This window comes from Prionailurus bengalensis, chromosome D4, assembly GCF_016509475.1.
Source record: "Prionailurus bengalensis isolate Pbe53 chromosome D4, Fcat_Pben_1.1_paternal_pri, whole genome shotgun sequence".
Classification (NCBI taxonomy): Eukaryota; Metazoa; Chordata; class Mammalia; order Carnivora; family Felidae; genus Prionailurus; species Prionailurus bengalensis.
In genome coordinates, this window is record NC_057359.1 from 70,366,607 (window position 1) to 70,381,889 (window position 15,283).

The 15,283-nt window shown below is 45.6% G+C and overlaps 1 protein-coding gene across 2 annotated transcripts in view; it reads right to left on the reverse strand.

The window, feature by feature from the left end:
- PTPN3 (protein tyrosine phosphatase non-receptor type 3) overlaps positions 1–15,283 on the reverse strand; it is a 152,960-nt gene that overhangs the window by 83,331 nt on the left and 54,346 nt on the right. For both annotated transcript variants that reach the window (XM_043566470.1, XM_043566471.1), the window contains exon 2: positions 428–582. In XM_043566470.1, coding sequence (XP_043422405.1) covers positions 428–582 — 155 coding nt within the window. The remainder of the gene's footprint in view (positions 1–427; positions 583–15,283) is intronic.

Consider the following 15,283-nt stretch of genomic DNA (forward strand, 5'->3'; position numbering starts at 1 on the left):
GGGCAAGGCACTCCAGGTGAACAAGAATGTGAGCAAAGTTTTTAGGGTTATTTCCAGGCCAATCTCAACATACAAGATCTGAGACCTCAAGCTTTCATTTAAAAACAGTTCTGAGGGGCGCCTGGGTGGCTCAGTCGGTTAAGCGGCCGACTTCAGCTCAGGTCACGATCTCGCAGTCCGTGAGTTCGAGCCCCGCGTCGGGCTCTGTGCTGACAGCTCAGAGCCTGGAGCCTGTTTCAGATTCTGTGTCTCCCTCTCTCTGACCCCCCCCCCCCCATTCATGCTCTGTCTTTCTCTGTCTCAAAAATAAATAAACGTTAAAAAAAAATTAAAAAAATAAAAAGTTTTGATATCTTGGTTTATAAAATGAAGAAACATTATGACTTAATAGCATTAATTCAGAAAAGATTAAATTTGGAGACCTTACATTGGCTTTAAAAGTCTGTACCAAGCCATCTAAAAAGCGGATGCTGCAGACGACTTCAGATCGAGTTTTCTCTTTGGGTAATTCTGAGGTGCGTATGTTATTAATTCTTCCACCCAATGCACGTAACCGGGAGGTCATAACTGTCGTTGAATAACCTGTAACAGAAAGTACACTTGTTAGCTCTCTGACATGAAAATTACCTGCTACGTGTAGATGCACCTCACAGTCCACCTATCCCGTGTCTGCTTTGATCCTTATAAAACTGAAGACCTCAGACAAATGAGAACCAGATAACAGACGGTGTTTCCATTCGACTTCTAAGCGGCTCTAAGCAAAATGTATTGCTCTGTTGTAACATGTTAACAGAACTATATGGCTTATTTGTGTGTTTTATCTCCCTGGTCTGAACCTAATTTATATTTCCCAGGCTTTTAATTTTTTATGTTTAACTTTTTGCATATATTTGTGAACTCTACTATTTGTTTAAGGAACTAAATGTCATGTAAAAATGATTTAAAATATTTTTTTTTAATTTTTTTTTCAACGTTTATTTATTTTTGGGACAGAGAGAGACAGAGCATGAACGGGGGAGGGGCAGAGAGAGAGGGAGACACAGAATCGGAAACAGGCTCCAGGCTCCGAGCCATCAGCCCAGAGCCCGACGCGGGGCTCGAACTCCCGGACCGCGAGATCGTGACCTGGCTGAAGTCGGACGCTTAACCGACCGCGCCACCCAGGCGCCCCAATGATTTAAAATATTAAGATACTTATTGGTCAATTAAACTACATTAAGTAACTTACAGTCATTACAAGACACCATTTAGGGGCACCTGGGTGGCTCAGTTGGTTGGGTGTCCGACTTTGGCTCAGGTCATGATCTCAGGGCTCGTGAATTCAAGCCCCACGTCGGGCTCTGTGCTGACAGCTCAGAGCCTGGAGCCTGCTTTGGATTCTGTGTCTCCCTCTCTCTCTCTGCCCCCTCCCCCGCTCATGCTATTTCTCTCCCTCAAAAATAAATAAACATTTTTTTAGAGCGCCTGTAAACCAGTAAGACAAAGAAACAAGCAATCTGGCAGAAAATGGGAACCACGTTCGTTGTCAAAGAAATGCGAATGAAAACCACAAAGTAATGGTACCACATACCCACCAGAATGGCTACAATGAAACCTAACAAAACCAAGTGCTGGCCAGGGTATGTGGCAACTGGAACTTTCAGGCACTGCTGGTAAGAATGAAAATTAGCGCAACTCTTTTGGAAAACGGTTTGGCAGAAGCTATAGCACTGAACATATGCATATTCTGTGACATAATTCCACTCCTAGGCATATTCCCAACAGAAAAATGTAGATTTACCCACTAAAAGACATGCATGAGAATTTTTATAATAGCCCCAAACTGGAAAAGACTCAAATGCCCATCAACAGAGGGAAATTGTGGTATAGTCATACCATGCTTAACTGTACAGCAAAGGAAATAAGTGAACCACTGTGATGTGAAACACAAGTGAATTCTTCCGTTATGTTGAGCAAAAGCAGCCAGATACAACAGATTACCAACAACATGAATCCATTTGCATAAAGTTCAGAAACAGGCAAAACTGATCAACGCTAACAGAGCACAGAAGCGTGGTCACCCCTGTGGGAAGTGACCAGTGTCCAGAAGTGGACAGGGGACTTCTGGGATGCTTATAATATTCTGTTGATCTGGGTACTGATCCTGGTGTGCACGCTTTGTGAGGCTTCATCAAGCTCTACACTTATTTGTGTACTTGTCTGTATACTGCAATATCAAGTTCACTTAAAATAATACAGGGAGGAAGAGGGAGTTAGTTTAAAATCTGACTCTCTATTCAGGGAACGACAAGGAAAGAGGTCTTTCTAGTGAATGCAACTGTAGGGCAGTAGACTAAAAAAAGACTGAGGAAGTGTGCAGTGAGCACACGGTCACATCACGCAGGCAGGAAAGCCAAGGGCCTAGGCCGGCTCCTCAGCTTAGGGAACGGAGGAGGTGTAAATCTGACGAGGTTGGAGGGAAGAACAGATAAAGGTGAAGGACTTAAGGGCAATTTAATGTTCTTTTTGTTAATTCTCTGCAAACTTTCCAAGATGAGCTGGGCCTTTGCATGAGCTATTCCCTCTGCCTAGAAAGTTCTTTCTGTTCCTCTTCAGTCCTCAGTGCCCAGCACAAGCATCACTTCCTCAGCAAAGCCTTCCCTGGTGTCCATAACTACTATTTGTGTTAGAGGCTCTCCTGTGTGGTGCTCAGGACAATGCCACAGTTACAGCTGGTGACGTATTTAACACTGGCCTCTGCCACCCGAAGCTAAGCTTCACAAGGGTAGGGACCAGGTCTGGTTTTACTCACCTACCCAGCTCTGGGAGGCAGCCAAGAAATAGCTGAACAACAACTCAATGAGTAAAAGGAAAAATGAAATGAAAAATGAGGCCAAGACTAGCACCTGGAAAAACAGTGCTACCTGATAAGACAAACTTGGGTTGTGGGAGCAGGAAGGAGGATGGAACGAAGGTGGGGACATCCCCTAGACCAGGGTTCCCCACACTGTAAGCTGCACACAACAGGGGCAACCTAGAATGCAAGGGGGGCTGAGGGGGGCCCGGGAGTCTGCAATTCTCAGTCTCCCAGGTGACAGAGACGCTGATCCGGGGTTCACACTGTGAGGAACAAGTCACGGATAACTGGAAAAGCAGCACTAAATGTCAGGCAGTGTCAGAAAGCAAGACTGGGGAATCAGCAGCAAGGAAGGGATGAGCACAAAGCAGACCGGCGCCTGAGAATCAAGCCTCAGGGGACCACTGGAGGCACAGCTTAGCGGCAGGAAGCAGAAACACAAAGTAGGTGAAGGCTCCAGGAGAGAAGGGTGCACTTGGTCCCTCTTCCTACAGCGGGAGCTCCAGACAAACCTCCATTCTTCTGTAGATAGGGACAGGCAATCTCAAATATTAATAAAACAAATTCCGGGGACCGGCAGTGGGAGAAAAAGTACTCTGTCACTTATAAAATTCCACCCACCCCACCACCTCCACCTTGCCCTTTCCAACGAAAATGTCATCAGAAGCAGGGATGCATTTTCTGAGTAATACCAAGAGTTATCAAAAGACAACAAACGTGTTCCATAATACTTTAACCACTTTGAATTTAAAATGTCAAATTTATTGTTTAGTCCTTGTCTAAGAATTTCAGGTGGGCTAGAATTTTTTTTTTTTTTTAAGATACAATAGAATCATTACAAGCATGATTCTAGTGGGAGGTGCACATCAGTATTACCTGGGGAGCTTTAAACAAAAAACCCAGGCCTGTCCTGGCCACACCCACAGACGGTGATTCAGCAACCTGGGGTGTGACAGAGTGACTTTCCCTTTGGGAAGCCCTCACAGGAAGGAGGCAGTCAATGGCCAGAGGAGAGAGTTTGCAGGGAACCTCAGGATGTGCTCCAGATGGTCAGACTTAAGAATACAGGTTCCTTGGAATCTGAGCCATTCACTGAGGGGGTCACACGGGAAACAGTGGGGTAGTTCCTCAGGGCAGCTAACACTAAGAGCTCATCACACCATGACTCTGGATGGAAAAAACCAAAAGTGATTTCACACAAGAGCCTCCAAATGACAGTCAGATGGACAGACGTGCTAAGAGCAGGCACTGATTTTCAAACTGCTCCCGGCCCTCGCAGCTCTGTGCAGCTGGCACAAGGGTGGGTACCGGTGGGACTTATTAACTTGACCATGGTTAACGACGTTCCCCAGCATAGTCATGTAGCCAGCGACCCAGAAGAGATACTTCTTTCCTCTGCACATCGATCTCTGCTATATGAAAGGCCTTGAAACCTAACAATGTCACGAACAGGAATTTCATGAAAGTCACAGATATATTCTCCCCACAATTGTTCCTAAAGCGTACCTTGAGAAGAGCAAGCCTCATGTTGAATAACCACATAATCGAGCCAGGCAGGGTTTTCAGATTGTCTTGAAATTCTCTTAAACAATCCTGTCAAGACAATGGATGCTGACTGACTGCCCAGTTTCCGGAACCACAGCAATTGGGGAACCCGGGGTTTCTACGGCTTCCTTTATAAGCCTCTTCATTCTAAACAAAGCCACAACCTCACCAGGAACACACTGGCCTCCCTAACCACAAGTGGCTACAGCTGCAGCTGATGTATTCTATAATATGGAAGCCTTATTTGCTCTATTTTCAAAATCAAAACCAATCAGTTGTGGCTTCAGTATCTGTTCTGCACAACAGAGGTTCCACTGTGACTATAGATTTTATCAGACTGTACCTGCAAGACATACAGGAAGACTCAACATCTCCCTTAGTGCACAGTGGGGGCCCAGTGTACACCATGAGTGTGAGTTAACACCTGGCGGGACATAGACTAGGTACTCAATAAAAGGCATTGTATTAACACTGCTAAACTTCTTTTGTTTAATATATTTTTTCAATATTTATTTTTGAGAGAGAGAGAGTGTGTGTGTGAGCAGGGGAGGGGAAGAGAGAGAGGGAGACACAAAATCCAAAGCAGGCTCCAGGCTCTGAGCTGTCAGTGGGGCTCCAACTCACGACCCTCGACATCATGACCTGGGCCAGAGTTGGACGCTTAACTGACTGAGTCACCCAGATGCCCAACAATACTGTGCTTCTAATGCCATCAGGTGCTGCCTAGAATCTGGATTTTGTAGCCAACCCCGATTTCAAATGCCTTCCATAAATGTTCTGTTTCTTAAAATTTTATTTCAACAGAGACAGCCTGTGAGGTTAAGAGATAGATAGGTGACATACCTTTGAGCTGCTCTATAAACACAGGTCCCAGAATCAGGGGGCATATTGCGTGGGATGCGGCAATTTGTGGCATGTGGGACACCGGAGCCCTTGTGGGTGGGGTTGGGTGACAAGTCTTCAACCACTATCCTTTCTGGGCTCCCTGTCTGCCCTGGAGCTGGGGACAGGGAAGAGGTGATGCTTTATTTCCTAAGGGTCTACATGCTGACCCAGGGAACTCTGTTCTTTTACAAGCACATGAACCACAGACAGAAGGGAGAGGACTATACTCTTCTCCATTAGAGAAAGTCAGAAAGAACTCCATTTTGGTCATTTTATTTTTTTAAGTTTATTTATTTTGAGAGAGAGAGAGCGAGACAGGGGCAGAGAGAGAGGGAGAGAGAGAGAGAGAGAGAGAGAATCCCAACTAGGCTCCACACTGTCAGCACACAGCCCGACACGGGGTTCGAGCCCATGAACCGTGAGCTCATGACCTGAGCCGAAATCAAGAGTCCCACCTTTAAATGACTGAGCCACCCAGGTACCCCCATTTTAGTCATTTTAAAAGAAAACGTTGAGGTTATTTCATACCCTTGTTTCCCAAAATGAGAACTTAGACCTCTAACTCAAGAGTGCAAGTTTCAGTTAAAAGAAAAAAAAGCAGTTCTGATTTATTAACACCTAATTTGTGAGTAAACACTACAAATGAACCACAGGTGGCTCAATAAAGGAATCAGCCTGACTAATCATCACGCTGACCTAGGCCAATGCTACCACCTAGTGGCCATCAGAGGAAAACACGGCACCTCCTGCCCTATGACTTTCTACTTCCTGGAGAGAAACAGGCACAGCCTTGCTCCCTTTTCTAATCACAGTTCAACTCAAAAAATCTCTCACAGTACAGAAGGCCTTCTTTGTAGCCCAATTCCCTCCTTTTCCCTAGTTCTTCTTCCCCAGTGAAGTCAGGAGAGGTTTTTGTGGGGGTGGGAGGTAGGGGTGGGGAGGATATTGATGAGCCCCAACAGATGCCTCATCGGCTAGAGAGGGATGTCTCTAACATGGAAGATAAACACTCATGTAAAATCAGCCATGCTAGAGAGATGACTCATCAAATACCAATATTGCTTTCTCCACCTTTCCATTGTAAATACATGGCACTCGGGCTTCATTATGGGTTAACCAAGTCTTCAGGGGGCAAATGCCCATCACACATGACTCTATTGCATATGGACAGGAAAACACAAACACAGGATAGCTTCTAGCTCTAGGCTGTTTTATGGCCAGGTTTACGTGTTCCTTAAACTTCTCTGAAGTGGGGTATTCCCTTCTAAAGATTTATAAACATCTGGATGGGGATTTATTTATTAAGCTCTAGATTAAGATCGGATCAAACTGTAAGAATGTATGCTTAGTAATTAAGCTGCGAACAAAGAAACAATGATTAAAATGAGACTTTTAAACCAAAGACTTAAATAAAACTTTAATGTGCTTGATTTAATCATCTGGGGAGCTTGTTAAAATAGATTCCTGGCACCACCTACAGAATCTATGGTTTAGTAGGGACTGAAGAAACTGCATTTTAAAAGTTAATTTTTTCCAACTTATAGAAAAGTTGCAAGAAAAACAGAACTCCCATATACCCCCATTGGCCAGGATTTAATTAACTTTCTGTCATATATGCTTTCTCTCCTATACACCCCCACACCTTATGCTTTTTACTGAACACTTGGAAGGTGTAGATATTATGCCCCTTTACCTCTGAATATTTAGCATGTCTCTCAATGACAAGGACATTTCAAGCCACAGTACAATTATTGTACTGGGCAATTTAACACTGATAAAAGCACTTATATAATATACAGCCCATATTAAAGTTTTGCACATTGTTCCAATGATGTCCTTTATTTCTTTCCTCCTGATCCAGGATCCAAACCAGGACCTTGCCATTGCTTTAATTGTCAGACTGAAGTTGCATTTTTAATAAGCATCCCCAGGGGACTCAGACACAGCAGGTCTAAGCACCATGCAGTGGAAAATACTCAACCAGATGATCCCAGGGTTCCTTTCGGTTTTGACTGTATGTGACTACAGCCAAGGGCTTGGTTAGGTCAGCACTCTACGTCAGTTTTCCTACATTACAAATCACTTTGCAGAGCTAAAAGGAGTTTCTCTGTAGCTTAGCAGCTGTCCCCTTACTTAGTCTGGGGAAGCACTTCCTAAGACATTGTTAAAGTAGCACAGACTTTCCAGTCTATATGTCAGTGCTGGGATTAGCACTGTTGTCATAACAGAGGAAGAAAGCAACACAAAAATAATGTTAGTTCAAAAATGGGTTCTATCACTCGATATTATGTAACCAGATGTCTTGGCTTGTTCACCCAAATTAGTTCACATCTTTCACAGACAGTGATTCCTAACGATTCGTAACATCCAAGTTATAAAAAAGGCAGCAGGGTCTTCTGTAATGTGCTTTTGCAGAAATGAGGGGCAGTCAACTACAATCGTGGTAAGGAAGGAAAGAGACAAAAGGAAGAGAGACATGTACATTTTGTGATTAGGCTTTTCAAAAGTTATTAATGAAACTCAGCCCAACCAGATAGTGATTTTAGTTCTCATTTGTAAAATACTCATGTATTTTAAAAAAACACTTCTTAAAAAATTTTTTTTAGTGTTTATTATTTTTGAGAGAGAGAGAGAGAGACAGAGTGCAAGCAAGGGAGGGGCAGAGAGAGAGAGGGAGACACAGAATCTGAAGCAGGCTCCAGGCTCTGAGCTGCCAGCACAGAGACTGATGTGGGGCTCGAACCCACGGACTGTTGAGATCACGACCTGAGCCGAAGTCGGATGCTTAACCACCCAGGGGCCCCCCAAAAACACTTCTGTATGTACTATTTTACTTTATTAATTCTAAATTATGTGCATCTGATAAAATTGCAATGGGGCACTTGGGTGGTGCAGGTGGTTAAGTGTCCGACTCTTAGTTTTGGCCCAGGTCATGGGTTCATCTCATGGTTCATGAGTTTGAGCCCCTGCATCAGGCTCTGCACTGTCAGCAAGGAGCCTGCTTGGGATTCTCTCTCTCTCTCTCTCTCTCTCTCTCTCTCTCTCTCTCCCCCTCTCCCTCTCCCTCCCTCCCTCCCCCTCTCTCTCTGCCCTTCCCCCACTCACTCTGTCTCTCTCTCAAAAAAAAAATTACCATACAACTGATTACATGAAACTGAGTTTTCCTCATGACTATTTTCCGTAAATTTATCAATACCGCTTTCTGGCAATTACTCCTCCCCCCCTTCGTACTTGCCTTTTTAATATCCGAAGTACTACACTGCCTAAATACAAAGATAAATATATGGACTTCTTTTAAAAACTAGTTTATAATGTAAACAATCACTATACACATTTCTAAATTAGAAAGAAATCTATTAAGGATGGCATTTTCATATTGCTAATTCAGTGTTACAGCGAATGCCCTGATTTTTCAGCACAGAGGCTCAGGACAAATTAATTTTTAAACAGCATTTTTAAAGCTTAACGGCTGTCAATGAAAATAATAATTGCAGCTGACAACGGAAGTATTAGCACACAAGACTGGTTTTTAATTTGGGCATGCAGATATAAAAGTATTTAATATCTTATTTAGAAGAAAAGATGCTGCTGTGAGCACATTTATGAAAGTTTCTGACTCTCGCATTTCACATTATTTGCCACCACATGGGAGAAAAGGCTCATACAAGTCCCTTCAATAGCTCAGCTCACTACTCAAATTATCCTGCAATTATTAATCTGAACACTCCAGACGCACAGTCTTGGGATCAAATCATTTGTTCCAAAGCTCCTGTAATTTGTTCAGGGAGTGGATCACCAACTAGGGCCCCCAGGAAGCAGGGTGGGGTAATTTGTAGGGTTCGTTCTCAGACAGAGACCCGTAATTAGCGCCCTCCTTCTCCTACAACTTCAAAATGCCAAATAGTTTTCTTATTACGGAGTCAGGGTTTATTTATAGGCTCGACACCATGACACTGGCAAAACTAACAAAATAAGAAAGTTACGCTTGATACTGGGAGATAACAAGGAGTAGATTCAGGCTACCTAAAGGGCAAGATGAAGAACTCCGTGGGGGCTGTGGACGGTTTCGGGAAAGAGGTAATGTTGCTATAAAGAGAAGCCAACCTCTTAACGTTCCACCAGCGAAGTTTTCAGGGTGGCGATGAGAAGCTAAGGAACTGAACGCACCAGCTGCCCCTAAGCGATGAGAACACTCACGTTACGCTCATTACCCTTGTTGGGTCTATTACATGAAGTCACTGCCCAAACCCCACCTTTTTCTTGAAGCCTCACAAATCCTAAGTGCACAGCTCTCAGGAGAAGCCTGGCAGGAGCCCCCTCGTGCCCCCATCCAAACAGGACTTCCCCCAGAGGGGACTACTCTTCTAACTTTTAACACCAACTTCATGAGATTTTTTTTTTAAGTCAACTCTACTCCCAACATGGGGTTCAAACTTACGCCCCTAAGATCAAGATCTGTGAGCTCTATTGACCGAGCCAGACAGGTTCCCCTCTTCCTGTGATTTTTTAAATTTATTTTTGAGAGAGAGCGAGTGTGAGCAGGGGGAGTGGCAGAGACAGACAGGGAGACACCAAATCTGAAGCAGGCCCCAGGTTCTGAGCTGTTGGCACAGAGCCTGATGTGGGGCTCGAACTCATGGACCGTGAGATCATGACCTGAACTGAAGTCAGACGCTTAACCAACTGAGCCACCCAGGCACCCCATCATGAGATTTTTTTTAAGTTTTTTTTTTTTTTTTAATGTTTAGGAAAGGTTATCACAGTGCAGTGCTAAACTGCACCCCTGCCCCAAATTTCCCAGGGCTGTGAGCTCTCCCAGGGCTGTGAGCAGCACACATGTGGATGCTTCTGGCATCTGTGCAGTATGGGCTGCAGAGAAATGAGAAGCATGGGATGTGGTCTCCCCCCAGGTGAGGCTCTGAACAGTGTCTAGTGAACCTCTCCCGTTAAGATGCCACCTCAGTGGACCCAGAACCTTCAGAGGTCAGCAAGCCTGCCTCCTGGAAGGAACTCCAGGCCTTGGAATGATGGAACCAAACCATGTGGAGGAAAAGGACTCCAGGACTTCCTACAGACAAGCTGTCCCCATATCCTCCCTACAACTGGCCAAAGTCCCACACTGGACTAGGACTACATTGCACAGACCCTCAATCGTGCTTATAATCACTCTTAACCTTTAGTACTACTTTGGCAAAGGAGTTTTGGACCATTTACTCAATACTCATTTACTGGGCACCTGCTCTATGTCAGGCCGGATGCATATAAGTACCTGGAGTTTCAAGATCTAAGGGAGATGAACACCCAGGGTGCCAGAGAAAACAGGAGGAGGGGTCCCGACCTGACTGGGGTGGGCAGTGGGACCAGGTCACAAAGGTGTCACAGGGGAACCTTGCAGGATAAAAGGAAGTCAACTAGGTAGAAGGGGCTTCCAACATGGCAGTGCATATACAAAAGTCAGGAGGGGAAACACATTTTAGGAAATGCAAGGAGAGAGATTTAGCAGGAGTGTCTCGGGCATAACTGGTATCCTAGAGATATCTCAGGGAGAAGATTTGGTGCTTCAAAAATCCAAGCAGCTGTCACACATGATGTGGCGTGAGGCTGTAGGAAGGTCAGCAGCAATGGAATCAATCGCATGTGGGTTGGAACCCCAGCTTAACCACTTAGTAGCTGCGTGAACTTAGCAATCACTCACCCTTTTCCTTACCTACAAAAGGGGGAGGGGGATTTTCTATGCTTTTCAAGGTTTTAAGCACTGAGTATGTCTGAAACTAACTGGCACCTAGCAGGGTCCAATCAATGGTACTTATGACTACTGTCTTTAGGCTGGTCTGTTTAGACCCCAAGGGTTCAAATGGGTGAAGGACAAAAGAAACAGATTTCTCTTTAACAGAAGGAAGAACTTTTGAATAGTCAAGGCTGCACAAATATGATAGGGACTGTGTCAGGAGAGAGGGAGTTCCCTGTCACTAGAGGTGATCAAGCAGAGAAGGCGGATAAGACCTTTGGTGAGAAGGTCGCAGAGGGCAGACCAGCCCTGGAGGAGGTGGGATGGGTGTACCCTGAGCACCCATGACCAAGACTCTATTATGACTTGTTTCAATAGTGCCAAGGTTAAGTCTCTGTACATGTAAGTCCACTCAAAGTAGGCACTGTTCAAAATGAGATTCCTTATACACAGACTTCTCACGGGAAATAATTCTTTATTTTTTTTTATTTTTTTTTAACATTTATTTATTATTGAGAAAGAGAGAGAGACACACACACACAGAACATGAGCAAGGGAGGGGCAGCGAGAGGGGGAGACACAGAACCCGCAGCAGGCTCCAGGCTCTGAGCCGTCAGCACAGAGCCCGACACAGGGCTCGAACCCACAAATTGAGAGATCATGACCTGAGCCGAAGTCAGTCGCCCAACCAACTGAGCCACCCAGGTGCCCCTCACGGGAAAGAATTCTAAACGGGTACTTCAGTCTTGAAAAAAACTAGAATGACCCCATCACTGAAACAGGGGATAAAAGAATACGAATGGACCAAAAGCAATACATAAAAGCTCAAAGTATAGATAGTAGAGTATGTTTTATATTGAGCTATTTCCACCTAAAATTAAGCTACCAGTCTCTTTCCATTCTCCCTCTGGATAGTTCCATGAGGCCCCAAACAGACTGGAAAACAGGATGGAATAAATCTACTCTACAGGGCCATGAATCAAGTTGCATAAACTTTACAAAAATACTGTGCTAATATTTGCCCTCGGGGCACAGACACGCCCATTTGGGTGTAAGTCCATGGTATTTCTATGTTGGGTTCCAGCCCCCACCCCTTTACAGCCAAAAGCAGCAGAAGCCTTCAGAAAAGAAAACAGCTAAAGTCACTTTGAAAGGTTTGAGATGTGCTAATCGCAACTCATCCCAGCCAAGAAGCTGGGATCTCACAACAGGACCATCCTGCCAGCTTTGTTCCTGCCAAGGAGTCTGAAGCCAGTGGCAGCCTGGCCAGAGAAACCCAATCCTCACCACCAGCAGCCCTCGCCATGATTTTATCTCAAGGAAACAGAAAAATATCCTCCAACCCTGAAACCTTGACCCCCCGCTGAAAGCATCACCCTATTTGTCACTAATCAGCCAAGGAAACTGGGAAGCCACTGCTCTATTTTTTTCTTTACTTTTCACTGGTTTTCTTTCATTGATTTCCTAGTTTAGAGCCTTTGGAAGGCTCCTTCCAGCTTTAAAATCTCCTTCCCAGGGCACCTGGGTGGCTCAGTTGGTTGAGCGTCCTACTTTGGCTCAGGTCATGATCTCACAGTTTGTGGGTTTGAGCCCTGCATCAGGCTCTGTGTTGACTGCTTGCTCAGATCCTGGAGCCTGCTTCAGATTCTGTCTCCTTCTCTTTCTGTCCCTCCCCCACTCACACTCTGTCTCACTCTGTTTCTCAAAAATAAATAAATGTAAAAAAAAAAAAATTTAAAACCCCCTGCCTGTAAGGTTTTAACCCGAGGGGCCATCTCCGGATATATTAGGTATAGCAACCCAGCCTCTCTAGAAAACAAGATAAAATGTATTCTCATGTACGCTAGTCAGACTTCCAGGACTTTCTGACTTGGTGAGATGGAGTCAGAAAATTTATGAGAGGGAACTGCACGGACTCTAAAAAGACTTAGAAAGGCATGCCAAAATGCTAGTCAGCAAATAATGTATCTTGTTGCTGCCATTGTTACATTCGCTTGTAGTGAGGTCTTCCACATGCTAGGAGCCGGGAATACAGAAATACAATCCATTCTCTGCTTTTAAGGAGTGCAGGGAACTGCCTGGGGGCTCCTGGTGGCTGGGCCCATTGGAAGCCTGAAGGAACGTCAGATCTGAGTTCCAGCCTCTGCCCTACCACTCCCAACACCACAGGACATTGGTCAAATGAACTCTGTAAATCTGGTTTCTGCACAAGTAAATACTTCTGAGGAGCAGGGCCCTCCTGCCCGGCTCACAGCAAACACTCACCAGCAGCTGTTAGGAGCTCTGATGCGCCCATCTCCCACCTTACTCCTAGTCCCTGGGCCACTGCCTCCCCCTGGCTTCCTGTCCTGGGGAACAGCCAAGGGTCCTCAGGGGCTTCAGAGGTTTCTAAATACTCTTGCACCCATTGCTTCTGATTCCATTCACTCTGACTGAGGCTGGCAGGCAGCATTCCTGTTCCAATTTACAGGCTGGTAGATTAGACTCCAAGAGCCATGCTGGAGTCACACAGTTGGCCTCCAAATGGGGCGACGACCCCCAGCTCAGTGCGGGGCATCACATACCTCCTGCCCGCTGAGTCCACTGGCCCACATGACTGGGAAGGAAGATGAATTACAGGTGATTCACTGGAGGGAAAAGGCCCCACTTAATCACTACTGTCTCTGTAATTTCCTGACTAAAGGTATGTTCTTACCTTTTGAGATAATCTTTGTAAACACTCCCCACAGCTCACATGTTGGTAGATTTCCTCTTAAGGAGGAAATGGTCCAGAAAACCTACCCCCCCCCACCCCCCGCCACACACACACCATTTAATTCTGCAATATCAGAAACCTGAGTAATGACTTGGGTATTTATTACCGTATTCCCTCCGTTCTAAGATGACACAATTGAATTAACAGGTGTTTCGAAAAAAATGTAAAGAAAAGTTTAAAGTACCCTCGGACGGCCCAGGTCGTGCCGATTAGAGGAAAGTTAAAATGTGGCACACATCTCTCAGAGTTGAGGATGCGTAGTAAATGACTTCCTCTCGTTTTTGGCCAAAGGTGTGGGCTGGAGTGCATGCGCATGACATCTGAAGGCACCTCCAGGTCTACAGGCAGTCATCCCGGGTTAATTATTAGCAGTGGGAGAACAGGAGTATGTCACCTCATTTCTTGAGGCCAGGCCCTCAGTTTGGCCTGGGGCTTCTCTGACCCTGTGACCACTGGCTCTCCTTCCAGGGGGATCCTGAGAGTGGCACACCAGCCCCAGAGCTGGCCAGTCGCCCCCTCCACTGCACCTGCCTTCAGGAATCCCAGGAGTTGGAGGACTCATGATGGAGGCCCAGGTTCACTGCAGCCCTCAGAAGGCTGGGCTTCTCTAGTTGAGCTCAACTAGACCTTTTGTCCCTCACCCTGGTGGGGGGGGGGGGGACTCTAAGCCAAGGATCTCCTGGGACAGCCATGGGGTGGGGCACCTGAGGTGTGGCAGGGGATAGCCACTTGGCATCTAAACCTTGTTGTTCTTGCAGTGAGCTGTGGGAGGTACACGGGCAGTGCAGAATCTAACTCCACAGCTACGAGAGACACATTGGCTCCAATCACCCGAAGGTAGCTAGCCCTGGAGGGGAAGGAGAGGGCAGGAAGGCAGAGGAGCAGCCACGCAGGGTGGGCTCTGATCCACGCACATCAGATACAACGTGCCGACAGGCAGTGTCATCTTGATTGGGAGCATTTATTTTTTTCCCAAGTTGTACTCATTCCTCCTATCCCACCGTGAGACATTTGTCCACGTAGCTCAAACAATTCACCGGCAGTTTTTGTTGTTATAGTTTACAATATTTCACCTGGTGAAATCATAACTGTGTGGCCGGGTGGCCGGATGATTTCTAGTGAGTAGGGGCTCCAACTTCCGAAAGAACCCATTGTGAATGTGAAAAGGGAAGAAGGAGCAAGGGACCAAGGACTTTCACAAGCGTCAGGGAAACGGGGGCCCAGGGGAGCCTTGCTTTAGAGCGAAAGCACCAGAGGTGTGTGGCCACAAGGGGCCCGGAAGTGGCTAGGACCCCCACCCCACACCTCCTGGAGGAAAATGGCCAAACAGATGAGCAGGTAATTGATGAGAATTTGGGAAAAATCACCAGATTTTCTCTTTTCGGTCCTTTCTACCAGATAATCTTGTTTTTATTTTTATTAAAAAAAAATTTTTTTAAAAAATTTTTTTTTTTCAACGTTTATTTATTTTGGGGACAGAGAGAGACAGAGCATGAACGGGGAAGGGGCAGAGAGAGAGGGAGACACAGAATCG